We start from the raw sequence: 26,224 nt of genomic DNA on the forward strand, positions 1-26,224 counted from the left end.
CTTCGACCACAGACCGATTCTGATTAGGTGGAACCATGCTCTCCGTGTCGAATGCCAACAAAGAAGAGTACAACCCAACTTCTCGAAAGCTGACTGGAAGAGGTATCGTACCATCCTCGTAGGTCGCCTACCCTCCGCAGCAGCCACAGCCCCGGTAAAGCTCTCCCTCTTAGTGCAACACATGAAAGAGGCAGCAGCACTTACAATACCGGTCAAAGTTATCCGCCAGAAGGAGCTCCCATGGTTGACACAGGACCTGAAGGACCTCATCCGCGAAAGGAATCGACTACGTCGAGACCTCCAACAAAATAGGAAAGAATGGGTAGCACTGTGTCAACAGAACAAAGAAAAAACCAATGAAGCGAAAAGAAACGCATGGCGCTGACACCTCGCCAAGATCGCCGAGACAAAATCTACGGGACAAGCCTGGTCCTTAGTAAAAATCCCTCTCAGGCACCAAAACGCAACAATCTGGTGAGTCCTTTGTCTACAAGAACAAGGAGTACGTGAGTGACCGAGCCAAGGCAACAGCATTTATCAGGGAATATGCCTCGGTCAGCGGACGCAAGAGTGACAAGCGGAGCAGACGAGCAGTGTGTTCTCTACGTACAGCTACCCGCAGACTACTTGGCTCACCGCGACAAGTCCTCGAGCTTCTGTTCACCGATACTGAACTCCAGACAGCGCTGGCCCAACTTAAAGCGGGTAAGGCAGCTGGACCTGACGACATAGCCCCGGACCTTCTGAAAAATCTCCCGGCAAACATCCTCCCCGAACTACTCCATATCGTCAACACCAGCTGGCTAGACGGCTGGTGTCCACAAGCTTGGCGAGTGGCCACCATCATCCCTTTCCTCAAAAAAGGGAAGTCACCAAAGGACGTTGCGAACTACAGACCCTTCGCCCTCACCTCTACGTTTAGCAAAACGATGGAAAGGCTCATCGTGAACCGTCTCGCCTGGTGGTTGGAAGATAAACAGCTTCTCAGCCATTGGCAAGCCGGTTTTTGAAAGGGAAGAAGCACGACGGACCAGGCCCTGCGACTGTCGCAGTTTATCTCTGATGGCTTCCAGTCGACTCAACGACAACACACGCTTGCAACTTTCTTTGACTTCAGCAAAGCATTCGACCAGGTATGGAGAACAGGTCTCTTACAAAAAATGGCAGACCTGGGGGTCCCCTACCGCTTCATCAGATGGATCGCCAACTGGCTCACAAATCGCACAGCCAGGGTCAGGATCAACAATACCATCGGCAGGAGCAGAACCTTCAAAGAAGGGCTCCCCCAAGGCTCGGTCCTGTCACCCCTCTTATTCATCATCTACATTAATGACCTCCTCGACAAGTTCAACGACTCCACCCTGGTCAGCGCCTATGCAGACGATCTGGCTCTTGCTTGTCGGGGTAGGAACAAAGAGGAGGTGGAAAGCAGACTTCAAGCGGAGGTTGAAAAAGTCTGGAGGTGGAGTTCCGAGGCACACCTAAACCTTAACACCACCAAGTGTGAGGCGTCATTTTTTAGCCTGGACTCAGCTGAGGCCAAATGGCAACCAAAGATCTTAATAAATGGCGCCACCCTCAAGCATAACCCCACCCCCACTTTTCTTGGCGTATCTTTTGACCGACAACTCACGTTTGCAGAGCAAGCGAAAAAAGTCCGCCAAACCATGTCCAAAAGAACGAACCTCCTCCGCAAACTCAGTGGCACATCCTGGGGTTGGCAACCAAACGACCTTAGAACGGTGTATATTGCCACCCAGAGAAGTCTTGCGGAGTACGCAGCACCGGCATGGGCCCCCTGGCTGGCCCAAACTCACCTCAAATCCCTTGAAACCGCCCAACTGGAAGCAGCCCGCGCCATAACTCACCACCTCAGGTCTACCCCCACCGAAGCAGTCCTACATGAGGCACATCTCACACCCCTCTCATCCCGCCTCAAGTTACAAGCACTTCTTAAGGCGGATGCCTGGAACCAGCTGCCTCCTTCTGATCCCCGACACCGCCTCCTCCATGAAAACGTTAAAATGCGTTTGCAAAAGAAGCCAGACTGGCGATTATCGACCCTTCCCCGTCTTACCGCTCTTGATCTCCATACCCATTGCACATACTCTTCCCATCCCTGCCCACCCTGGCTATTACCCCCCCCCCCCCCATCCAAACCGCCTTTACCGCAGTCTCTAAACACATGTCGACCATCACCCAAAGAGATAAGGCAGAAGAGCTCATCAGAAGCATGGGTAAACCGGACCTACAGATCTTCACAGATGGATCCACCAAAGAAGGCACTGCGGACGGTGGTGCAGGTTTTGTCGTCATTAAGGAGACTGCAATCATCCACCAATGGCATGGTGCCACTGGCAGCCGCAGCAGCTCCTACCACTCTGAAAAAGTGGCACTGACCGAGGCACTCTCCTGGCTGAGGGAAACAGCAGACTGGCAGACATCAATTATCCTCAGTGACTGCAAATCGCTGGTCCAAGCTATGGGAAACCCCCATACGCAAGACCCCGCCATTCGGAGACTTCAGGGTGACATTGCCCTTTTCCCTCCGCCTAAGCGACTACAGCTACTGTGGATCCCGGGCCACTACAACATATGCGGAAACGACCTGGCTGATGCCCTAGCTAAACTTGGCTCATTAGATGACCAAACCAATACCCCCCCGGACGCAGCCACAAGACGTGCCATCATCCAACGTGAAGATCGCTCCCCCCCCTCTCCCACGCCCGCCTTTTGCAGACCTACACTACAAAAGTCACAGAGGAAGAACTTGCCCTATCGAAAGGAGACCGCACAGACCTGATTCGTTTCCGCAGTGGACACCACCCCCTGCTCCGCCGTTGGCTCCACCTTGTGGGGAAATCCGACTCGGATCGCTGCCGCCTGTGCGACGAGGAAACGGAGTCGTCTGAACACTTATGGCTCCGCTGTCCGGCCTTAATGACCGAACGCTACCATCGCGGCTTGGGCAACTCCCTGGATGAACTTATCCGTGTTCCAGTGGCAGCTCTAGCGCTGCTGAGGGTAATCCTCAGGCGCCTGAGGTGAAAAAGAAGAAGAAGCAACAAAGGCATCCTGGCATTATTCTATTGGCTATGTGTACACTGCAGTTAACTTTAGCTTGCTCATTGGTCTTTATTCCCCCGCAGAATCTTCCCGCTGGTTCCGCCCAGTTGTAGTCTTCCCGCCTCAGCATCTGTAAAACATCCAACTCGTGCAACCCCCCACGGCATCTGCGAACATTCCACTCCAACCCCCCCACATCCTGTCCCGTGACCTTGCACACACTGAATATTCAACAGGATGTAGGGAGATCTAATGAACTACTTTAAGCTCAAACTGTTATATTCCTTTAATTGTCATCATGCACAGCTGCGTATAACAAAATTGGTGAAAGAACAATAATCTGCCCATGAGTTAATGGCAGTGGTGGGATTTAACCCACACCTCCTGAGAGACTGGAGCCTAAATCCAGCGCCTTGGACCGCTCGGCCACACCACCTTAGGGTTGTTCACTTGCATGTTTGTCCAAATAGTTCAAGAGCTAATTAATGAAAACAGGCAGAAATGTGACAACTTTAATAAACATAGCACTATGTGACTGTCAATGCGATACAAATAATGGCTTCTATCTCATTGAGGGTCCAGATGGGAAGAAGAGAGTTTATCCATGGGAGGCTCAGGGTTATCTTCATGCTGACACAACCCTGTAGACAGCTGGGGACTGGGAGCCACTGACGATGTGGTTATGGGCAGTTTTGCTGATGGTGATGCATGCTAGGCAGAGTTCTGTACGTGTTTTTATGGTACTGAACTTTCTTATGTTTCAAATGCACCCTTCAGTCCCCCTTTTGGAATCAAAAGATTCCAACAAAAGGCCAGATTTGGGGTTCGCTGCGATGGAAGTTGGAGCCAAGGCTCTCCCGTTGAGGTGACAATTGAAGGACTGGAAGTCTTATGGGTGTGTCTGTGGTGGATGCAGGTGCAGTTCAAGGTGTTCTGGATCATCTTTGTTTAGTCCACTCCAAGCAGTCCAAGGCGTTTGGCTTCTCTTTGTTTAGTCTAACTTAGGTTATCAGTACCACAGCATTTATACATCATTTTACTTTAAGCAAATATAGCAAAGTAAGTTTAATGGTAAAGCAAAGCATATTCTTTGTTGCAAGCAAATGTATAATATGAAATAATCCTGACATTCCCCCTTTTTATAATATATTTGCACACAATCTAATTCCATTATGCCTAAATGTTAATAATTCCTTTTTATGACAAATATAATTCCACCGGGGGGGGGGGGGGAGTGCAGGTTGGTCTGAAAAAGGAAGAACAAAATCAATCTTGTCCAATTCGCTTTATGACAAGTGCAGCAATCCAGGTAACGTCCACCTGTGTGGAGTTTGCATGTTCTCCCTGTGTGGGTTTCCTCCCACATTCCGAAAAACATGCATGGTAGGCTGATTGGACACGCTAAATTGCCCCTAGGTATGGGTGTGAGAGTGCATGGTTGTCCGTCTCCTTGTGCCCTGCGATCGGCTGGCCACCGATTCAGGGTGACCCCCGCCTCTGGCCCGGAGACAGCTGGGATTGGCTCCAGCACCCCCTGCAAACCCTAATGAGGATAAAGCGGTTCAGAAAATGTGATGAGATGAGTTTCCCTGTTATTGCACTAAACGTGTGTCATTGTAGTTTGTTGTATACGTAAATGTATGTTACTATTGACATCCAACGTGTGTTTCCACTATTTTAGGTTGAATTATCTGGAATGAAGTCGTCCTTTGCGCCTGTTTAAGGAATATCGCTTCTCGGCCTTTTGACTAAGATCAAGTGTAGTATCTTTTCTTATCTGTTTAATAGCTGTTATGTCTCCTAAATGGGGACCATATATTGAATTGATATTTGGGACTAGGTGATGGAATAGGAGCTTGATCCTTCCACTCCACGCATCATCCTGGTATTGCAGTATCTCCATGAGAGATGCAACCCTCTCTATTTGTCAAAATACATATACTTACTCTTGAAATTCCTAAGTTTAATGATTGAAACGACAGAAGCGAATCTGAAATTTCATATATTATTCATGAGGATGAGGGGTGATTTAAATTAACAAATTAAAGCCTTTCTTTTGTAACAAAATCTAAGTTAAACAAGACTGTATAAACATTCACATCTTATATAATAATATATCGGTTTGACGATCATCATTTTTGCCAGTACAGCTTGTTTAAATGCCTGCTCAGCGTCGAGGTGCCACTCTTTTTGCTGTAATATGAAAGCAAAGCGCCACATTGACTACATTCAGCGAAACCAACGTAAGTTTCTGTAGCATATTCAACAATCAATTTGAAGCTTTTCCACACCTCACTTTTACTGGTGCATTTGTCATTTCACTTCTCCTGTCTGTAGTTTATCCTTAACTTCTTGCTCCCGCATATTGGGGATACCAGGTCAAAATAGATGCGGACTTGCGGACCGGAAGATTATTAAGAGGGCAGGCAGCCTTCACGTGACGTGCGCAAACCATGCTCTGGCTCTGCAACTCCTGTTTAATCCAAATTTTTTATTTTATCACAAGTATTGTTAGTTTAGTGAACACATCGTTTCATTATACATTGTTATAAACATCTATTAAAAAAAATAAAAAGTCAGTGAGAGAGACGGGCTCGGGCCCACGATCACACCTCTATTTTGGATCATTTGGTTTAATTACTAATTTCACTACACCATTAAGTCCAACCCATTTACACCCAAAGGATGCACGTATGCCCTGGATCATATTATATAGCAACGCTCTCCAATCCCCTGGCTGCCTAATACAGGTGCTGAAACGTGATTGGCTGCATAATACAGCTTCTGCAATGTAATTGGCTGCTCAATGGATTGGAACCACGCACTAGTTTTTAGTGCTTTAGCCTGTATTAAACTACTATTGCGGAGATAGACGTAGTTTGTTCTGTCAATTCTTCATCAATAAACTCTTGCTTCTCTTCAAATCGCACAAATGTTTCGCCTTTTACTAAAAATTTCTGTGAAGAGGAACAATAAGATTTTCAATCAAATCTTTGATGCTCTGTGCTAGTAAAGCTTCCTGTCTCTGTCAAAACTAAATATGTATTTAATATTAATCTGGGTTAAAGTTTTTTTCACACAATTTCACTGCTTGAATTATTGCAGACTGTTTACGTCCTCAAGCATCTGACTTTGTTCAATTAAGTAAAAGTAATATGTGCATGTTGATGTTAATTCCTGAGCGTTTTAATTTATATTATTCTGACGAGGCGGTTTTCAGGTGTCCGTTTCCCTTTTGAACTTTGTATTTAAAAAAAATACCGTCTAGTATTTGGTTTTCAATTTTTGAACCATAATTTTGTTAGACATTATAAAAATGTGATTTGTAGAGAAGTGCTATTTAGTTCTAGTTGTATTTTGATTTGTGCCTTTGTTCAGACTTTTTTTGTTTAAAATCATTATCTTGACAAACTAAGAACAAAAAATTATCACACGATTTAAAATTATGACTAACCCCAATTAGCAGATTCATGCATTTTTTTAATGACTCCATTAATGTTCTGCACAACACTAGATGTTCGTAGCAAAGTGCATATCCGACTAAACAAAACAACAGGAACTGTGTGGGGGATGGGCTCCATCGTCAAGTAGGATACTCCAAACGAGCATAATTTGTTCCGGGACTGAGCTCGCATGTCGATATTCTCGTAACTCGAACGAACGTTTCCCATTGAAATGAACTAAAAACAAATTAATTTATTCCAAGCCTCTAAAAAAAACACCAAAAACAGGATATTGGATTGGAGAAACATTTTTATTTGTTCTAATTCACCATCTATTAACAAAGTAACAAATAACTAGTGGTTTAATAGTACTAAAATGTGTTTAATAGTAGTAAAATTAGACAGAGATACTTTTTGCACGGCAACACGCTCGTAACATAACAAACTAATTTAAATAAACTTGGATTACGATGCAGACACACTCAAAAATAAGTTTAATCGAACCTAACACTAAACTTAATTCTAATTTTTTTGACATTTGATACCTTTCTTGTCCCGTGTTGGCTCTATTTGCCAGTCAATATTGACAGTTGTTTGATTTTGTCTTCCCTTCAAAATATTCCCAAAATGATGCACACAAATGTCCTCACAATAGGATAACACAGGACCATTTGCCAACGAGAAGTACTATACTCCTCTCGTATTATCGAACAAGCTCCTCCGCCATTCGCATTGGCTAACGGGAAAAAAAACACTGAAAAAATGCAACGCTTCGGCCAGTGCTCGTGGAGACATTACACGAGGGCCTTGCGACGGGAAAGACAGTACGCATGAAGTTCTTATGAGCAGCCTCTCGGGTCCGCTGTATGCTCGTATATCAACATTTGTCTCATATCTCAAGATATATATTTGCTCGAAAATTTACTCGTATCTCAAATTGCTCGTATGTCGGGGCACTCGTATGTCGAGGTATTACTGTACTGTAATAAATAGCTAGACTGGCTTCCTCCATATACAAACTTTACTTACTTCTCAGAAGCCAACATAAGGTCGACTTGATTCCAAAACAATAGAAAGACTGTGTAACCTAAAAAAAAAAAGGAAAAAAATACAAAAGGAAAACCAAGCTGGATTCTTCACAGGAGTTTAAAAACCACCTCTCCAGCCTGGCACACAAAAAGGGCACTCGTTCCCTGCAATAGTTACATTCACATTCAGAAACAAATAAATAAATGTATATTTTTAAATAGAATTGAACCACCATCTTCCCCTGTTGGCAACGATTAATATATTAAGCCTGTACCCTTTACAGCAATTAAGCCATATAAAATGCATGCTAATCAAGAACTCCAAATTAATTCAATAATGTGAAAAATACCCCAATCTAGTAGTCTTTTGCAAACATTTAACATTACATTCCCTTTGTAGTTTGTCTATCATCTCCTATAAAACTTTCTTACTCAATGTTTTTCCAATAGTTACACATAAAATAAAAATCTACCAATAATCCCCTTCAACATCAAAAAGATAAAAACAATTTACCGTTAATTACAGACATGAAGTTACCGTATTTTCACACCTGTAGAAACAAAACAATCTTTTATATCATAATTTGTCAAATTGTTCAAATTAATGTATTCATTAAATCTGAGCAAATAACGCTTCACTTTTTTGTTACCTTTGAATTTGGAAGGCTGATTTTGTCAACAAAAAGACCCAAAAAGTATTTTTCACCAAAAAGAGAGCTTTATTGAAACTACCAAAAAGATGACACGTTAAATTACAGATTAAAAAGTGTAAACAAGAATTTCAGAATGCAAAATACAATTATACTTCGATTACAATGATCTTTCATACCGAATTTGAAAAAGCAAGCAAAGCCGTGATTGGCCACTGCTTATTACAACACATTTGCGTCTTTTAAGTCTATCCTTACGACAAAATCTCTGGCAAGAAGCTGAGGAGGAAAAAGGTTTCTGACGTGTGGGTAATTGTGTTTTTAAGATATTCCTGCCACAAATCGAGCAAAAAAAGGGCTTTTCTCCTCTGCGGGTTGTTAAGTCTTCTTTTCAGGTTTTTCAATTGGGCTGTTGTAGCGAATTTGTGGCCACCGACTGAGCAGGAAAACATTGTTTCCCAGTGTGGGTTATTAAGTGTTCTTTTAAGCTTCTCTTATGGGAAAATGTTCGACCACAAACTGAGCAGGAAAATGTTTCTTTGCCAGTGTGGGTTCTTGTGTGTGTTTGTAAAGATGGCTTTTGAGAAAAGGCTTTACCGCAAACTGAACACGAAAATGGTTTTTCACCAGTGTGGGTTCTTGTATGACTAATTAAGTTTCCCTTCCATGTGAATCTTTGACCGCAAACTGAACACGAAAATGGCTTTTCACCAGTGTGGGTTCTTGCATGACTAATTAAGTCTCCCTTCCGTGTGAATCTTTGACCACAAACTGAACACGAAAATGGTTTTTCACCAGTGTGGGTTCTTATGTGGATTTTTAAGGATTCATTTTGAGAAAAGGCTTTACCGCAAACTGAACACGAAAATGGTTTTTCACCAGTGTGGGTTCTTATGTGGATTTTTAAGGTTCCCTTCTCTGTAAATCGTTTACCACAAACTGAACACGAAAATGGCTTTTCACCCGTGTGGGTTCTTGTGTGTATTGTTACACTTCCCTTCCGTTTAAATGTTTTACCACAAACTGAACACGAAAATGGTTTTTCACCCGTGTGGGTTCTTGCATGACTAATTAAGTCTCCCTTCCGTGTGAATCTTTGACCACAAACTGAACACAAAAATGGTTTTTCACCAGTGTGGGTTCTTATGTGGATTTTTAAGGATTCATTGTGAGAAAAGGCTTTACCGCAAACTGAACACGAAAATGGTTTTTCACCCGTGTGGGTTCTTGCTTGACTAATTAAGTCTCCCTTCCGTGTGAATCTTTGACCACAAACTGAACACGAAAATGGTTTTTCACCAGTGTGGGTTCTTATGTGGATTTTTAAGGATTCATTTTGAGAAAAGGCTTTACTGCAAATTGAACACGAAAATGGTTTTTCACCAGTGTGCGTTCTTATGTGGATTTTTAAGGATTCATTTTGAGAAAAGGCTTTACCGCAAACTGAACACGAAAATGGTTTTTCACCAGTGTGGGTTCTTGCATGACTAATTAAGTGTCCCTTCCGTGTAAATGTTTTACCACAAACTGTACATGATAAGGGTTTCTCCCCAGTGTGGCTCCTCATATGCGTTTTCAAAGAAGACTTTTTCCCAAAAGTTTTCCCACACTGAAAGCATTTGCAAAGTTTGTCACCACTGGGATTTTTCTTAAAATCTTCAACATCATCATCATCAAAAGCAAGTCGTTGCCATCTGATAAAGGAGCAATTAAATTTTCTGCTCGCCATCCTTCTGTTGAGCTGCCGCTCAGAAGCTCCGCCCCTATGTTGGCCGCGTCCAGATCATCTTCACTCTTGAAAGGCTCACCAGTTGACCATTTGACACATTCCTCGTTTTTGATTGGAGGTTGCTCTTCTCTTTTGCACTGTTGAGGGAACTCTGGCTCCTCCTCTTTAATTAGGGGCCATGTTCCTGTGTTTGCAGATTCCGCCCCTCCACTGGCCACGCCCAGAACATCTTCCCTCTTCACGAACTCACCAAGTGACCAGGTGAAATGATCTTCCTCCCTTTTGATTGGACGTTGCTCGTCTCCCATTTGTTGTTGAGGGAACTCTGGCTCCTCCTCTTTGATTTGGGCGAGCTCAACTTCCCCTTCAAGGTCAGCAGACTCCTGCCCATCAGCACAAAGATCCTTTCTGAAACCTGCAAAGACACAAAGATAAATGATTAACTATTTTCCAATTATAAATGACTGAATTTCTTTTTCACAGAAATGAAACCAAACGGAAAAGGGCGCCATACATTCATTTCGTCACAATGCAGTACTTACTACTGTAGTTTTCTAGTCAACAGCAACATGAGTTGAAAACTGTTTATAGGTGCATTTTTTAAAGTATGGCACTATTGGTCAGAAAAGTTTCTTCACTTAAAATTAGTCAAATCTTTTTGGAGCCTTTTCATTGTAAACATTCTCTTTTATGTTTTAAATTTTAATTTAGTTAAAATAATTTCGCCAAAGGGGAGGCATTAAAAAAACATTATCTTTTATTCAGTAGCAGGTCTATTATTATTTGGGGGATTAATGAGATGCCGGATTCCGGCTAATGCCGGAGCGATCGCTAATACGCGCAGTATAGTACAGTGGTACCTCGTCATACGACCGTTCGTCATACGGAATGCTCGTCTTACGGGGGAAATTTCGATCGAATAATTCGCCCGTGATGCGGTCAAAATTTCGTTATGCGACCAAGCCAGGTGGCCATGGCATTTTTTTTGCATATCTTTCGTGTACGTATAACAATATTTACGAGCACCGGATGAGCTATTCAGACCAGGAAACGCACAACGCCCATGCGCGGGGAAAAGAGGGCTTTCTGGGTAATGAAGTATACTCGTGCTCGCAACAGCATCCCCGGGGATGCGAACACAGATGCTACAAGCTAAAAGGAGCCGCTAGCCAGCGCCCCCGAAGCTACCATGAGCAGCGGGGCGATCGCTGATAAAAGACTCTGCTCGTTGGCTGCTCATAAGAACATCGGGGGCACTGGCTCGCAACAGCATCCCCGGTAGAAACTCTATCATAGTCGCCGTTCGAGGGGATGCAAACACAGATGCTACAAGCTAAAAGGAGCCGCTAGCCAGCGCCCCTGTAGCTCGCATGAGCAGCGGGGCGATCGCTGATAAGACTGCTTGCTGCTCGTTGGCAAGTGGTCGTGCGTTCTCCGATTGTGAGGACATTTGTGTGCATCATTTTCGGAATATTTTGAAGGGAATAGTACGACAGCAAACAGCCCATGGATAGCGAACGTGAGGGTGGAGTGTTTGTTCTGTTTACGAGTGCGTCGTGTTGAAAACAAACCGAAGCCCCCCGCCCCTTTTGTGCGTCTCTCTCTCCCCTCGGCGAAATCCGCCCAATTTTAGTTAGATTAAACACTTTATTTCTATTAAACCACTCGTTATTTATTACTTTGTCAATATATGGCGAATTATAAGAAATAAAACATTTTTTTCAATCCAATATCCTGTTTTTGGTGTTTTTTTCAGAGAGTTGGAACGAATTAATTTGTTTCCCATTCATTTCAATGGGAAACTTTACCTCGAGTTACGAGAAACTTGTCATACGAGCTCAGTCCCGGAACGGATTAAGATCGTATGTCGAGGTACCACTGTATATTACTTCTCGTTGGCTGCTCATAAGAACGGTCAGGGGCACTGGCTCTCTCCCCCGCAACTCCTCGTGTAATATCTTTGGTCGCAACTATACGTTTTTGTAACGTCTCTGCGAGCACTGAGCGTTTTTTTCAGTGTTTTTCCCCCCCTTAGCCTGTTAGCTCCCGTTAACAGAGCGATCGCTAATTCAAGACTACTTCTCGCTGGCAAGTGGAAGTGCGTTATCCTATTGTGAGGACATTTGTGTGCATCATTGTCGGAATATTTTGAAGGGAATACAAAAGCAAACGGCCCATCGATAGTGATAGTGAGGGTGGAGGCGGGGGCAAACAGCCAACCCAGCCGGGACAACAAAGGTATAAAAACATAAAACATAATTAGCACGACAGCAAAGACAGCATGATAAAAAGCCCCCCTGCATGACCAATTTACCCGTACACGATGATGAATTTAATATTGAGCTGAATGCGTTCACTGTTTAAGTTAATAAATTGGAATTTAGGCAATTAATGGCTGAGGGTTTGGCACATTACGATATCCCAAATGTTGTTTTCGACTTAACAAAACTAAATGATGAATATCAATTGGTTAAATAGGAAGCAAAAGTGCAATTAGGTCAAAATTGCTGTTTTTTAAAGATGTCTAAAATGAGCTGGCTGCAAACACCAATATTATCCATCACAAAATGTTGCAAATGAAATAAAAACATCTCCATGACTTGGCACCTAGCATAATGACTACGACCGACCAAACAAAGACAAAGCTCAGAAAAAGCCACAAATTAAAGTATAGTAAAAGCTTCTGGCCTCCTTTTACAATCTGAACACACTAAATTTTATATTTTTCAGTCACTTTTTTACATCACAAGTAAATAAATGCCAACATGTGAACATGACTCTTTTACTCAGTCAATGGCTAAACTATCTCAAAGTTGAAACCAACTTACCTTGAAGGATTTTCATTGTTTCCAAAAGTTTGTCCAAATGAGTCTCGTGTCTCCAGATGAGTCGAGGACGTCCAACTGCAGCATCTGACTGTTATGCTATCCTCTGGATGCTGCATATTTGCGCAGTTGACATCAAAGAGCAAAGAGCCACGCGCTTTGATAGGTGACATCAAAGAGCAAAGAGCTCCTGGTGACGCCACTCACTTTGATCTCCATCTGGACCGTAGCCCCGCCTCCTTTGGACCCCGATATATGATGGAGGCACTTTAAGCCATTTATTTCTTCTCACAAATTCAATTCATTTAAGCAAATTAGGGAATGATTCGTGCGAGTTGGTACATTTTCGTTGAAGAACTTCATCTCTCGTGATTCAATTTGGCAAAACAGCAATGGTTCCTTGATAATTTGTCGATTTGTTCTGCGCTTGCGCATAATGAGTCGCCTCCTTTTGAGCCGCAACCTTCTTCATGGTGACTTATGTCGTAAATTCAAACCTACAATAATATTTTTATTCAAACCATATGTCAGACCATTTGAAGAATAATTATTTACTATGTTCGACTCTCTTGTTTTTAATAAACCTAATGCCACCGAAAGAAGTGACGCTCGAGTTGCAGAAGTGACGCAATGTTCCGCGCATGCGCAACCCCGAAAATCAAGGTTCCGTCCCCAGTCACAATCTTGTCGTGACCGTAGCGCGCCGAGTTTTTCCTCAATTTCCACCACTTAAGTAAACCCACGCGTGGCCGATGTGTCTTGCTTAACTACTCTTCCGTCTTAAGTTTCAGTCAACATCATCTTCAAGGCGTCTAAAGCCTTGTTGAAGCTTTGCGGCCTACTTTAGTTTAGCCTACTAGCATCTATCAAAGGTGCCTCCATCAGAATTCCCGTGTGGGAGTGTTCGACGAGGAACACTCGATCGTTTGCAAAATAAGGCATGCAAAAGTTGTTCTTCACAGTCTAGAAGGTGGGTTCACTTTTTATATATATATTCTCTCAATGTGTCATAAAAGGGCTTTTTTTGTGTGCGCTCCATTTGACTTATTTAAAAATTCTCAAGTCGACAGAAGGTACAAGCTTGATTTCAAGACAATTAAACAGTACAAACAAAACCATGCAGAATAAATCATGGGAAAAGTACAAATCATAACAACTATTTCCCATTTTCATACTGTAATGCATATAAAAATATGAAATCATAAAAAGGATATATAATGTTTCCTTTGTTTAAGAACTCTAAAAACAGCTTTTTTCTCCCACTTATTTCAATCCAAAAATATATTTCAAAATTATTGATTTAGAAAAATAAATCGATAAAACTGAATGTTGGCTCTTTTTCCATTTTTTTTTAATGTCAACAAAAAAAGAATAGCTGTCATTTTTCCTTTTTAATTAAAAATGATTAAAATTTATATTTGATGCTTCACTCTTTTTTAAAAGGATTCCAAATAAATTAAAATCTCAAAAATACAAGAGAATATCTGCAAAGAAGAGGCTCAAAAAAGATTTGGAAAAACTTCAAGGGCCTGTGAGGTTACTTTACTGACCAATAGTCCTTTTTTAGTGAAATACACTTCAAAAAAACGTTTAAACCCCTTTGGCTATTGATGAGAATACTACAGTAGTCCTATGTTGACAACATCACAAATGTATGGCATCCTCTTCTGTTTAGCTTCGTTACTGTAGCGACCAGCATATTAGTCCTTTCTTTCCAGCCTAACCACTGCAAATATAAGTATAAGACTTAATTACCAGTCTAACATAAAGAACCTCTAGATAGAATAATAGACAGTTTATAAAATATATAATTTATCTTGGGGTCTTTGCAGGTTTCAGAAAATATCTTGGTCCTGATGGGAAGGTGTCAGAGTTTTCTGGTGCCAAAGAGGATGTTGAGCCCCCTCAAATCGAAGAGGAGGGGCCAGAGTTCCCCCAACACAGAGAGAGAAGAGCAACTTAAAATAAAAAAAGAGGAAGAAGATGTCAACTGGTGCGTCCTTGAAGAGAGAAGATGATCTTGGCGTGGCCAGCGGAGGGGCAGAGCCTGCAAACACTTTAACATGGCCCCAAATTAAAGAGCAAAAGAGAGAAGAGCAACTTTCAATCAAAAAGGAGGAGCAGCAAGATGTCACTTGGTCAACTGCTGAGCCTTTCAACAGTGAAGTACATCTAGGCGTGGCCGGCAGAGGGGCGGAGCCTCTGCACGGCAGCGACTCAACAAAAGGATGGCAAGAAGAAGCTTTTATTGCTCCTCCATCAGATAGTGACGACTTGCTTTATGATAATGATGACGATGAAGGTCTTAAGAAAAATCCCAGTGGCGGCAAACTCTGCAAATGTTCTCAGTGTGGGAAAACCTTTGGTAAAATGTTTACTTTGAAAAGACATATGGCAACCCACATTGGGCAGAAACCGTTTTTGTGCTCCGTTTGTGGTAAAACATTCACACAGAAAGCAAACTTATAAAGCCACACAAGAACCCACACTGGTGGAAAACCATTTTCCTGCTCAATTTGTGGTCATGCTTTCTTTCGAAAGCAGGACTTAATAATCCACGCAAGGACCCACACTGGTGAAAAACCGTTTTCGTGCTCGATTTGTGGTAAATCTTTCTCTCTCAAGCACAAGTTAAAACGCCACACAAGAACCCACACTGGTGAAAAACCATTTTCGTGCTCAGTTTGTGGTCAGACATTCACACGGAAGAAAAGCTTAATTAGTAGTCACACAAGAACCCACACTGGCGAAAAAACATTTTTGTGCTCACAGTTTGTGGTCAAGCCTTTTCTCAAAAGGAACATTTAAAAAGGCACACGAGAGCCCACACTGGTGAAAAACCATTTTCCTGGTCATTTTGTGATCAAGCCTTTTCTCAAAAGCAAAATTTAAGAACCCACATGAGAATCCACAAAGGGGAGAACTCTTTTTCCTTGCGCAGTTAACAACTTGACCAGAACTGACTTTGGGTTCATTTTGTAGTTCTATTACACTTTTATATTTATCCAAACTGATTTGATTGGCATGTAACTAAACTTATCTGGCAATTGATATGTAACTGCCACATTTTAGTTTCACTGTATTTTTTTTTTGTATTTTAATGTCAGTTTCACCATACCTCCTGTAGTGGGTGCAGTGGCGCTTGAGCGAGCGTACGTTTGCTAAATGGGAAGATATGTGCAGCAGAAGAAGCGCTCTCGGTAAGAGAAAGGCAGCACGAGACAAGCTCAGCCAGAAAGTTGCAAGCTAAAGTAATATAAAGAGAAATAAAGAATAAAACCCAGGCTAATTCCTCTTGGTACTCAGCCAACGAGGTGTTTTGTCAATTTTTGTTTATTTCTTTTATTTCACAAATTGTCTATTTTTTAAAGCTAATTTTCGTTTTTGTGTGTTATTTGTTATCTAGGTGTTATTTGTAAATCTGCCAATATGCATTCAATAAATTCATCAGTTTGAGAAAGACACTTAGTACTCACAAGTAAGTACTCAATATTGCAGAAATGTATACCAAAACAGGACTTTGAGTCACATATTAAGGCTCATTTTGGAAATTGTTTAAAAAGTCTCCTGGGTTATAGACGCAGGAGCAATTTTTCTTTTTCCAGTATGATTTATGTAGTTCAAATTTGCATTTTCAGTACTCATGATTGACAGTGACACATTGCAGTTGTTTTTTCCAATTGTTAAAACAGAAAATCCGAATACATAACAGGTACGCTAGCGGATAGCAAAAGATAAGTACGCTAGCAGCTAGCATAACGTACGCTAGTGGCTAGCATAACATACGCTAGCGGCTAGCTTAACATACGCTAGTGGCTAGCTTAACAGGTACGCTAGTGGCTAGCAAAACATAGGTACGCTAGAGGCTGGCATAACATAGGTACTCTAGCGAATAGCATAACATAGGCACGCTAGCAGATAGCATAACATACGCTAACGGCTAGCATAACATATGTATGCTAGCAGATACCGTAACATACGCTAGTGGCTAGCATAACAGGTACGCTAGCGGATAGCAAAACATAGGTACGCTAGCGGCTAGCATAAATACGCTAGTGGCTAGCATAACATACGCTAGCGGCTAGCTTAACAGGTACACTAGCGGCTAGCAAAACATAGGTACGCTAGAAGCTAGCATAACATTGGTACTCTAACAAATAGCATAACATAGGCACGCTAGCGGATAGCATAACATAGGTACGCTAGCGGATAGCATAACATACGCTAGCGGCTAGCATAACATACGCGAGCCTAGTGTCATGCTAGTGCCTTATCGGATGAGGCGTCCAATGTATTGACAAAAAACTGAAAATATACCCTCAAACGAGACTGCACCCTATCACAAGGTGTATTTTATAGTTGTGAAAATACAGTATTTGAGATTTATTCATCAACACTGCTTTGTCTACAAACCTCCTGGGACTTCTTCCATGAAGATCTTGATGAAAGAGTCCTCGCTGAGGGAGCCCAGATACTGGACGATGTTCCGTTGCTTCAGTCGCTTGATCAGGCAGATTTCCCCGTGGAGCGGCTGGGAATATTTGTGTTTGTTAGTGGCTGTCAAGTGGAAGGACAAACAATCCACTCACGTGCTGTCCTTTTCTGGAATCTTCTTGATGGCTGCTAACGTCCCTGCCGGCATACACCACCCCGTACGTGCCTTTCCCGAGGACCACTTTGTCGCTGTTTTCGTTGGTCTCATACACGTACTGGGAAGGGAAATGCGATAAATTATTCTGGATGGCAATTTAAGATTTAATTGTCTCTTTATGGTTATAGAACTATATTTCCATTTGCAAAAGTTAGATTCAAATGTGAAAAAAGTGTTGTCATCAGGTTATGCACTTTTTGTTTAGCGTTTTGAGCAAGTAATTACTCTCTCAAGAAGGGTCCTATGTCACTTGTGATTAGCTTAGCTTTTAGCGTAAAGTTAAAAAGATATCCATGAAAGAGTGAAAAATGTGACCACAATGCTCAACTATAAATATTTTGTGATGCGTTTATATTTTCTAATATTGATAGACATACGCCAACTGTGTCTAATCTCGTATTCGCGCATGCTAGAAATTAGCATGAAAAGCTAAGGTTCAGAACGTTAGCCCACTAGCATTAGCAAGGTAGCTCAGTCAATTTACCAGACAGATAGACAACTCTGTTACAGCATTTTGTTGATTCTATTTTAAGAGTTTTTACATCTTTATTTGGAGATTTTTGCACTTGTGACGACTATTAAGAGTAATCCTAATATCATTTTCTAAAGGCTTCCTCATTGGAGGCTAAGCAAAGTTGAGAAACACTGTTCTGCCCGCTTGAGTATGAAGACAAATTTAATTTCACAACAATTTGGGAAGGACAGAAATGTGGTGGGAACAAACCTCAAGTATTCACAAGTATTCCCTCACTGAGATGATTCACATCCTGGGTGGGTTCTTCTGCCTTGTGGAGCAGAGAATTTACCAGATCACAGAAACTGAGGAAACATCAAGACAAGACATTATGTTAGGGCAAAATAAGTTGTATTAGGCAATTACAACTACTACGGTGTTGGAATTATTGTAAATAAGTTATCCTGATTCTGGTATGACTGTCGAAATGTTAGTTAATAGAATGAGAGTGTCTTGAGCCCTGGGGGAGTTTCACCTTATTCAACAAAGAGGAACTACCCAGGGGTCTGCTCGCCGGTTTGAACCATTGTGTGAAGATTGCAGGATATCGGGAAAGAGACTATAAAGATGTTATCTTAAAAGAGCATATGGTCATGATCAAAGAACCTTTTGTAACTGGGAGAGAACTCTCTCTCCTTTGATCAGCTTGAAACTTCCTGTAACTTGGACACTCCCAAAACACAATAAGAGACTTGGCAGGAGGGGACATCTTCAGAGTGTGTCGAAGGACTGAGACCCGAGCAGTCCCGAGACCCTCTCATTTTTAAATAAAATAACCTCAATTCTTTGTGTTCTTACTTCTTTCAGATTGGTGATATAAATGTCTGGTGTTTAAACCTAACATACGGAGAGGTCACGGCCCATGTGGGGGTTGAACCCACAACCTTGGCGTTATTAGCACCACACTCTGACCAACTGAGCTAACCAGCCATGTGCAAAGTGGCCATGATTTTTGTGTGATGCCCGCAAATGCAAATGTCAGCTAGCTAAACTCTTATGTTACGGCAAAATAAATGATTTTAGGCAATCTTAACTTACTCTAGAACAAGGGTGTCAAACCCGGGTTGGTTCGCGGGCCACATTAACATCAACGCCATTTCATGTGGGCCGGACCATTTTAGATCTAATATCTAGATTTTTTTTTTATTTTTCTAAATTGGATTAAAAGAACTGGATAAAAAGCCCTAAATAGTCCGTTTTTATAGATCTAAAGCAATGTTTATTTGAGCTTTTTTTCTTACTAGTATTGGAAAATGTCTTTTAATCATGTATTTTATTTCAAATGGAAACTAAATAATTTTTTAAAGTGGAAAACGGAAAATATTTGTAAATTTAAACTAAAAACACAAAAGAAAAAAAACTGATTAAAAAATTGCAATGATTGATTTTAAAAAGGGGAAAATCAGGAAATGTAATGTACATCTATAATCATTTGAATTTGATCCTAAAACAGAAAGTCGGCACTCATGATTTACTTTCTCGGGCCGCACAAAATGATGCAGCAGGCCAGATTTGTTCCCCGGGCTGCCACTTTGACACCTGTGCACTAAAGAGGTCGTGCCCGTTCAGCAGTCGAACCCATGACTTTGGCGTTTTAGCACCACACTCTGACTAACTGAGCTAAACAGCAATGTGCTAGCATTGGCTCGGGTGCGACTGGCGGGCCAGTCGGCACTGTGATGCGGGGAGCTTGGACGGGCAAGGTCGAACGGGGAGCTCAGACGGGAAAGGGCGAGCGGGGAGCTCGGACGGGCGAGGTCGAGCGGGGAGTTCGGACAGGTGAGGTCGAGCGGGGAGCTTGGATGGGCGAGGTCGAGCGGGGAGCGGCGAGTGGGAATTGAAAGTCTTTCTAATAGGGGAACAAAACGTTTAGGTCTCCCGGGCTGCACTGGCATCTGCCCCCACATCGGAGCCAACTCACCACCAGGTTGTGATCGGTTGACAGCTCCGTCCCTCTCTTTACCCGAGTATCCAAGACATGCTGGTGTCCTGGTGCCAAGTGCACATTTGGACACCCTTATGCTTGAACATGCTGTTCATTATTGTCAATCCACTACGAGCGCAGAAATCCAACAATAGAACACCACTCGGGTTTCGATCAGGGGGGGGGTTCTCCCCAATCACACCCTCCAGGTCTTACTTTCATTGTCCACGTGAGCATTGAAGTCCCCCCAGCAGAACAAGGGAGTCCCCATAAGGAGCACTCTCCAGCACCCCCTCCAAGGACTCCAAAAGGGGAAGGTAATCTGAACTGCTGTTTGGTGCATGCACACAAACAACAATCAGGTGCCGTCCGCCCACCCGAAGATGGAGGAATGCTACCCTTTCGTCCAGCGGGCAACTCCAGAGCGGAAGAGTGTCCAACCCCCCTCGATAGGAGTGGTAACGGAACCCAAGCTGTGTGTAGAGGTGAGCCAAATTATGTTGATCCGGAATTTCTCAACCTCACGCTCAGGCTCTTTCCCAACCAGAGAGGTGACATTCCACGCCCCAAGAGATAGTTTCTGCAGCCGGGGATTGCCTTCTTTGGCCCCTCTCACAGGTGGTTAGCCCATGTGAGGGGGAATCCATGTCGCCTCTCCGGGCTGTGCCGGGCCCCATGGGTCTAGGCCTGGCTACCAGGCGCTTGCCATCGCTCCCCTTCTCCGGGCCTGGCTCCAGAGTGGGGCCCTGGTGACCACTGTTCCCTCTAAGCTGCGCGCGTGCGCAATTGCGCACTACTCTCGTCTTCTCTGCGCAGCAGAAATCCTATGGCGCGCAGTAAAAAAAAAAAAAACAGATTTTTTTTTTTTTTTTTTTTTTTTTTTTTTTTACCCCTTTGTTCATGATGGAGCCGTTTAAGCGGCAGCCAGTGGCAGTAGCTCTGTCCACTTATGTTTTTCGTGTTTTACAGCATGTTTTACATGAAAAATTAGAGGGAACATTGACATGCACCTGCTTGTGGCAGGTGTGATACTGGTGTGCCCATAGCGAGCATAGCGAGCAATGATGATGTCGTGACCGGATGATTCGCCTAAAGACGTTTCGCCGACGGACGTTTGACAGACGGACAGGTCTCCGAATGAACGTTCATTCAAACAGCGTTTAATGATTAAATACAAATACTAGTATTTGTATTTAATCATTAAACGCTGTTTTTGACCGAATTTGAGAGCATTTTGAGCCGTTTGGCGAATGGACGTATATAGACGTTTTTTTGCCTCCATCGCGATATCATCACGACATTTTACCAAGGAATTCACTTCCCTGGGCTCGGTTCTAATGTCCAAAGAGCTCCAGTATTTGTATTTAATCATTAAATGCTGTTTTAGGATGGATTTGACCCGATTGCTGTCATTTTACGGCTCGGTTCTGCTACATCTGCCCGCCCAAGAGTGCTTATTCCCGGGCTGCCATTGATGGTAGACTAACATTGATTTTTACTATAATTTGGACAACACCGGCGGCGGGCCGGATTAAAAATCCTAACGGGCCGTATATGGCCCGCGGGCCGAGGTTGAAAAACTTGTACACACACGATCCGGGGGCGGGGCGAGCGCGCGAATCCCGTTTCGGCGAAACCTCCGTTTGGCCGAATGAACGTTCGGCGGAACGTCCATTCGGCGACCTGCCCGTCTGTCAAACGTCCGTCGGCGAAACGTCTTTAGGCGAGTCATCCAAGTACCGATGATGTCGCTCACACTGGTACTCAGTGCGCTCAGGGAGGTTGACTTTCTGCTCAGACCAACGAAAAATTAGAGGGAACATTGCTGGTGACCCGCGTCCGGGTGAGGGAAGATGTCGTCCAATAATGTTGCTCATCATAAGAGGTCTTCTGAGCCATTCTTCGTCTGATCCCTCGCATCAGACCAGTTTGCCATGGATAACCCTACCCCGGGGTTCAAGGCTCCGGACAACATAGCTCCAAGGGTCACTGGGACTGACAAACCCCACCACCATGATAAGGTAATGATTCGTCGGTGGGGTATTATTAGCTTAAGTGCATGTTTAAATTCAACATGGTATATTATTTTGTAAATCCCTGGGCCGAATGTCTCGTACCGCCTTTTTTATTGTAATGGAAATTTTTAAATGCGTAATGGATGACTCTGTGAATAGCAGGACTAACCAAGGCTATGCCAGTCCCCGGCCGAGACCAAGGTTCTTGCGCTGGTGGTCCTCAGGAGCTCTGTCAGCAGGTGGGAATACCCACGTGCTCTCAGTACATCTGCTTCAATGTGATTGATTAGTTTTGTGAGTTACCTTGTAAAGCAGGGGTCACCAAACTACGGCCCGCGGGCCGGATACGGCCCGCCGGCACATTTGGACCGGCCCTCTGAACAATACCAGAGACGCTATCTGATTTTTTTTTTTTTTTTTTTTTTTTTTTTTTTTTTTTTTGCGGCCCGCCGGCACATTTGGACCGGCCCTCTGAACAATACCAGAGACGCTATCGGATTTTTTTTCCTATTTGGCCTTGGAGACTGGGATGTTTTAATCTTGTGTTTGGTTCATTGCACCCCTGCTGAGCCCACAAATCATTCCAGTGAAGCGGGGCTTTGCATTGCTTCTTTGGTGACACGCGCGGGTAGAGTGTTTCCGTGTTTCCCTTTGATGCATGCGGGCACGTCCACCGTTGCATGTACGAGCAGTGTTACCGGGACATCTGGACGATCGCAGGTGAGGGCGGAGCCCTGGGACCATCGCAGACTATTCAAGCATATTAAAACTGCAACCTGTTTGAGAACGGAATAATGGCGAAAAAGTTAGGTGAGAGAAAAATTGATTCAGAATGCAGGGTATTTAACCTGGAGTGGACAAACGATTATTTTTTTGTTCAATGCAAAGAAAAGGCTGTTTGTCTCATTTGTCAAGAGACGGTGGCGGTATTCAAAGAATACAATCTTTGCCGACACTATGAATCCCGTCACAAAGACAAGTACGATAGATTGCAAGGCCAAATACGAGCAGACAAACTCTCAAAGCGAAAAAGTGGACTACTATCTCAGCAGAACCAGGCATCCGTTCGGGCCAGCTTTTGGGTTGCTAAATTGATAGCAAGCAGCGGTAAGCCTTTCACTGACGGAGAGTTTGTTAAGAAATGTATGGATACTGTCGCGGAGGAGGTGTGTCCCGAGAAGAAAGATGCATTTAATGCTGTAAGTCTGTCGGTGAGTACAATGACCAGACGCGTTGAAGAAATCGGGAGTAATGTATATGCCCAGCTGCAGCAGAAGACGAAAGAATTTGACTTTTTTTCATTAGCACTGGATGAAAGCACGGACGTGCAAGACACAGCGCAACTGCTCATTTTTATTCGTGGAGTTAGCGCAAACTTTGAGATTTGCTAGGATCTGGCAGCCCTCCAAAGTCTCAAAGGGACTACAACGGGAGAGGATATTTTTGACAAAGTGTGCCAAACCATGGAGAAGTTGGACCTGGACTGGTCAAAGCTAGCTAGCATCACGACTGACGGGGCTCCTAGCATGGTGGCCGAAACTCGCGGTCTAATAATGGGACGCATGAACCGGGAGTTGGAAAAAAGGGGTCTCACCGCCCCGCTACGAGTCCACTGCCAAATTCACCACCAAGCACTGTGCTGCAAAATGTTGACGTGGGATTCTGTAATGACGGTTGTGGTGTCGTGCATAAACTTCAGAGCAAAGGGAGAAGATTGTGCATGGCACAACAGAAAGTTAATGTTCCATGGCTTTTTTTTCTATGAAGAACCCAGAGAGAGTTATTTAGTTATTATTTATTTCATAAATAGTGTTATTTATTTCCTGTTTTTTCTGTGAAGAACTCAGAGAGGGTTATTTAGTTATTATTTATTTCATTAATAGTGTTATTATATGTTTCCTGACTTTTTTTCTGTAAAGAACCTGGAAAGGGTTATTTGGTTATGTGTGGCTTTCTGGAAAACAATAAAAAAAAATTAAGCTCCCCTACGATCGTCACACTTTTTCTGTTACAAACTGACACCGGCCCCCCATCAGAGAAGGGAAAAGTTATGTGGCCCTCACAAGAAAAAGTTTGGGGACCCCTGTTGTAAAGTGTGAAGTGATATGTCAGAAGAAGCAGAGTGGCGCAGCGAAAGCGTGCTGGGCCCATAACCCAGAGGTCAATGGATCGAAACCATTCTCTGCTACAAACATCAGTTCTTTTTTGGTAGAAGCAAACTACCCCACTTCCAAGTGTTACCATTGCTGTGAAAATTTGTTCTTGAAAATTATTAATTCGGTAAAACTTCTCCTTTCTCATTTTCTTCTGAGGGATTCCTACTGATCAAAAATCAGATCGGAAATCTGGCCTGATCGCATCATTTTCTCAAGATCGGAATTTGATAAAAAACGCATTGTTTTTTTGAAATGCCTTGATATTCTCATGAAGGCGGAAGTGATACCGCGAAACATGTCAGGTACGGCCTAAAATTCATTGTGAAAAAGGAACAGAAAATAGTCAAATAGGAAAATTCATTTTTATTTCATTACATTTAGTCCATTTTTCTTTTTGTCATCTATTTCAAATATTAACAACAACAAGTGTTTAATTGCATTCTAGTTTCATACACTTTGAGAGCATGTTCTCAACAAAAAGAAAATGCAGTACCAGTTAAAAAAACAACTGAACAAGACAGGTAAAAAAAAGTGAAAACAATCGAAAATTACATCTAAATATGAGAAAAGAAATTCCTGTCCTTAGGAATAAAACATTGGCAACAAACTGAGCAAAAAAGTTGCTCTCTTACTGAATGTTTGAAAAGGTCTTTGCGCTGTGTGGGTTTGTTGTGTGATGCTTTAAGTTTTCCTTCCAAATGAATGTTTGACTACAGACTGGCCAAGAAGAGGGGTTTCAAATAACATAATGAAACAAAACATAAACAGCTCACTGAAACGAACATGGATGTAATCTTAAACTTCCTTTAGTACACAACAGACAAACTGTTAGGGTTTCTTGGTTTTGTTATGCTTTTTCCCGCCTGGTTTCCTGTCTGAGTGATTGCCCATTGTGTTCAGCTGTCGTGTCTCCGCCCCTGGTGTATCCTTCCTCCCTCTTGTGTTTCCCAGGTGTTCCTAATTGTCTCGTCAACACATGTCAGTCTATTATAACCCCACTGACTGCTTTGTCATTGTTGGATCGTCTGCTGATTACCATGCCATGTTTCCACATTTTCCTCGATCCAACGTGGCGCTCCTCGTTCCTCGCTTTCCCGTGTCTCCCCTAGTCAGGTTTTGTTTTGTTATTTGACGCCAAGTCTTTTGTTAGTCTATTGCCTCCGGTTTAAGTTATTAAAGTTTCGTTTGAGTACTACTTCCTTCTCCTTGCCTGCTTCACTGCAATTGGGTCCAAAAGATGTAACACAAACGGAGCATATAACAATACCTATATACAGTAAATTCTCGCTATTCTGTGAGAACAGTGTCTCGCAGCCATTGTAAGCGTCTGTTGGCTTATTTAAAAATCTGCTGCAATGCTCTGAAGAAGGGTAAGAGCAGCTCAAAAAAGCCCTGAATATAACTCTTGGCATTCCCAAGAATGCCAATGATGCCATGCATCTCTCCATGCTGGAAGGTAACTGAACATGATGACAAGATGGCAAAACATTTGCTCACGAATAGGGTCTAGTTTGCTTACATGTCACCTTCATCTCTCCTCCTTCAGGTTTTGATGAATGCATTGAGTCACAAGGAGAGCTACTCCTGCAGGATTCCTTCAAGGTCTGGGATTCAAGAATAGCCTTGAGCATGGGGAAAAATAGACTAATCTTCCTTTTGAAGTCCATGATGGTGTGCAAGGTGGTCAAGGATGCTTAGAGAACGAGTACATTTATAAGAAAAAACTCATGCGAGTCATCCTTAACCCACTTCGTACCGATGCTATGTTCTCCATCAAAATGTTCATTATGCCATTTCTTCTATAGATGGCAGACATCAAGCTGACTGAGCACCTTAAAAGAGACCCCCGCACGTTTGCTTTTTTAGTGGTCCACCTTTCCTGGAGGTGGAGCAGTATTGTTCTGAAGGTTAGTGTCATTGTCAAGAATAAAAGTTCAGCAAGAATTATGGTCAACATTTTCATCAAAAAAGCACTGATTAAAAAGTGTTTGTTTTCCAAATTGTCTTAACGTTTTAAACATCGTCCTTGTCAATAAGCTTCCACGATTGAGACCAAGTTGGAATGAATCGGCCATATGCGAAAGCTGATCCAGGAGCACACCACTGACCTGAGGGGGGCAGTCAAGGAGACAAATACCGAGTTGGAATGAATCGGCCATATGCGAAAGCTGATCCAGGAGCACACCACTGACCTGAGGGGGGCAGTCAAGGAGACAAATACCA

At 42.9% G+C, this 26,224-nt stretch overlaps 1 protein-coding gene, 1 long non-coding RNA gene and 3 other non-coding genes across 5 annotated transcripts; 3 read left to right on the forward strand and 2 right to left on the reverse strand.

Moving 5' to 3' along the window:
* The first annotated feature begins 4,794 nt into the window (after window positions 1-4,794).
* On the forward strand, window positions 4,795-4,985 carry LOC144066392 (U2 spliceosomal RNA). Its single transcript, XR_013297564.1, has one exon. It is a non-coding gene; the product is annotated as a U2 spliceosomal RNA (small nuclear RNA).
* Window positions 4,986-5,971: 986 nt separating this feature from the next.
* LOC144066442 (U5 spliceosomal RNA) lies at window positions 5,972-6,083 on the forward strand. The gene has a single exon (XR_013297607.1). It is a non-coding gene; the product is annotated as a U5 spliceosomal RNA (small nuclear RNA).
* A 2,035-nt stretch (window positions 6,084-8,118) lies between these two features.
* Window positions 8,119-10,095, reverse strand: LOC144065837 (uncharacterized). The gene has a single exon (XM_077588975.1). It carries the CDS (start codon window positions 9,914-9,916, stop codon window positions 8,588-8,590), a length of 1,329 nt encoding a protein of 442 aa, XP_077445101.1. The 5' UTR covers window positions 9,917-10,095; the 3' UTR covers window positions 8,119-8,587.
* A 3,279-nt stretch (window positions 10,096-13,374) lies between these two features.
* LOC144065795 (uncharacterized) lies at window positions 13,375-16,205 on the forward strand. The gene is made up of 2 exons (XR_013297293.1): window positions 13,375-13,711; window positions 14,574-16,205. It is a non-coding gene; the product is annotated as an uncharacterized LOC144065795 (long non-coding RNA).
* Window positions 16,206-18,762: 2,557 nt separating this feature from the next.
* On the reverse strand, window positions 18,763-18,836 carry trnai-aau (transfer RNA isoleucine (anticodon AAU)). The gene has a single exon. It is a non-coding gene; the product is annotated as a tRNA-Ile (tRNA).
* Window positions 18,837-26,224: the final 7,388 nt, after the last annotated feature.

The sequence above is a fragment of the Stigmatopora argus genome, chromosome 20, assembly GCF_051989625.1.
Source record: "Stigmatopora argus isolate UIUO_Sarg chromosome 20, RoL_Sarg_1.0, whole genome shotgun sequence".
Taxonomy (NCBI): domain Eukaryota; kingdom Metazoa; phylum Chordata; class Actinopteri; order Syngnathiformes; family Syngnathidae; genus Stigmatopora; species Stigmatopora argus.

Excerpts from the sequence above, each read along its gene's own strand:
- LOC144065837 (XM_077588975.1), bottom strand. The coding sequence starts at position 9,916 with ATGGCGAGCAGAAAATTTAATTGCTCCTTTATCAGATGGCAACGACTT.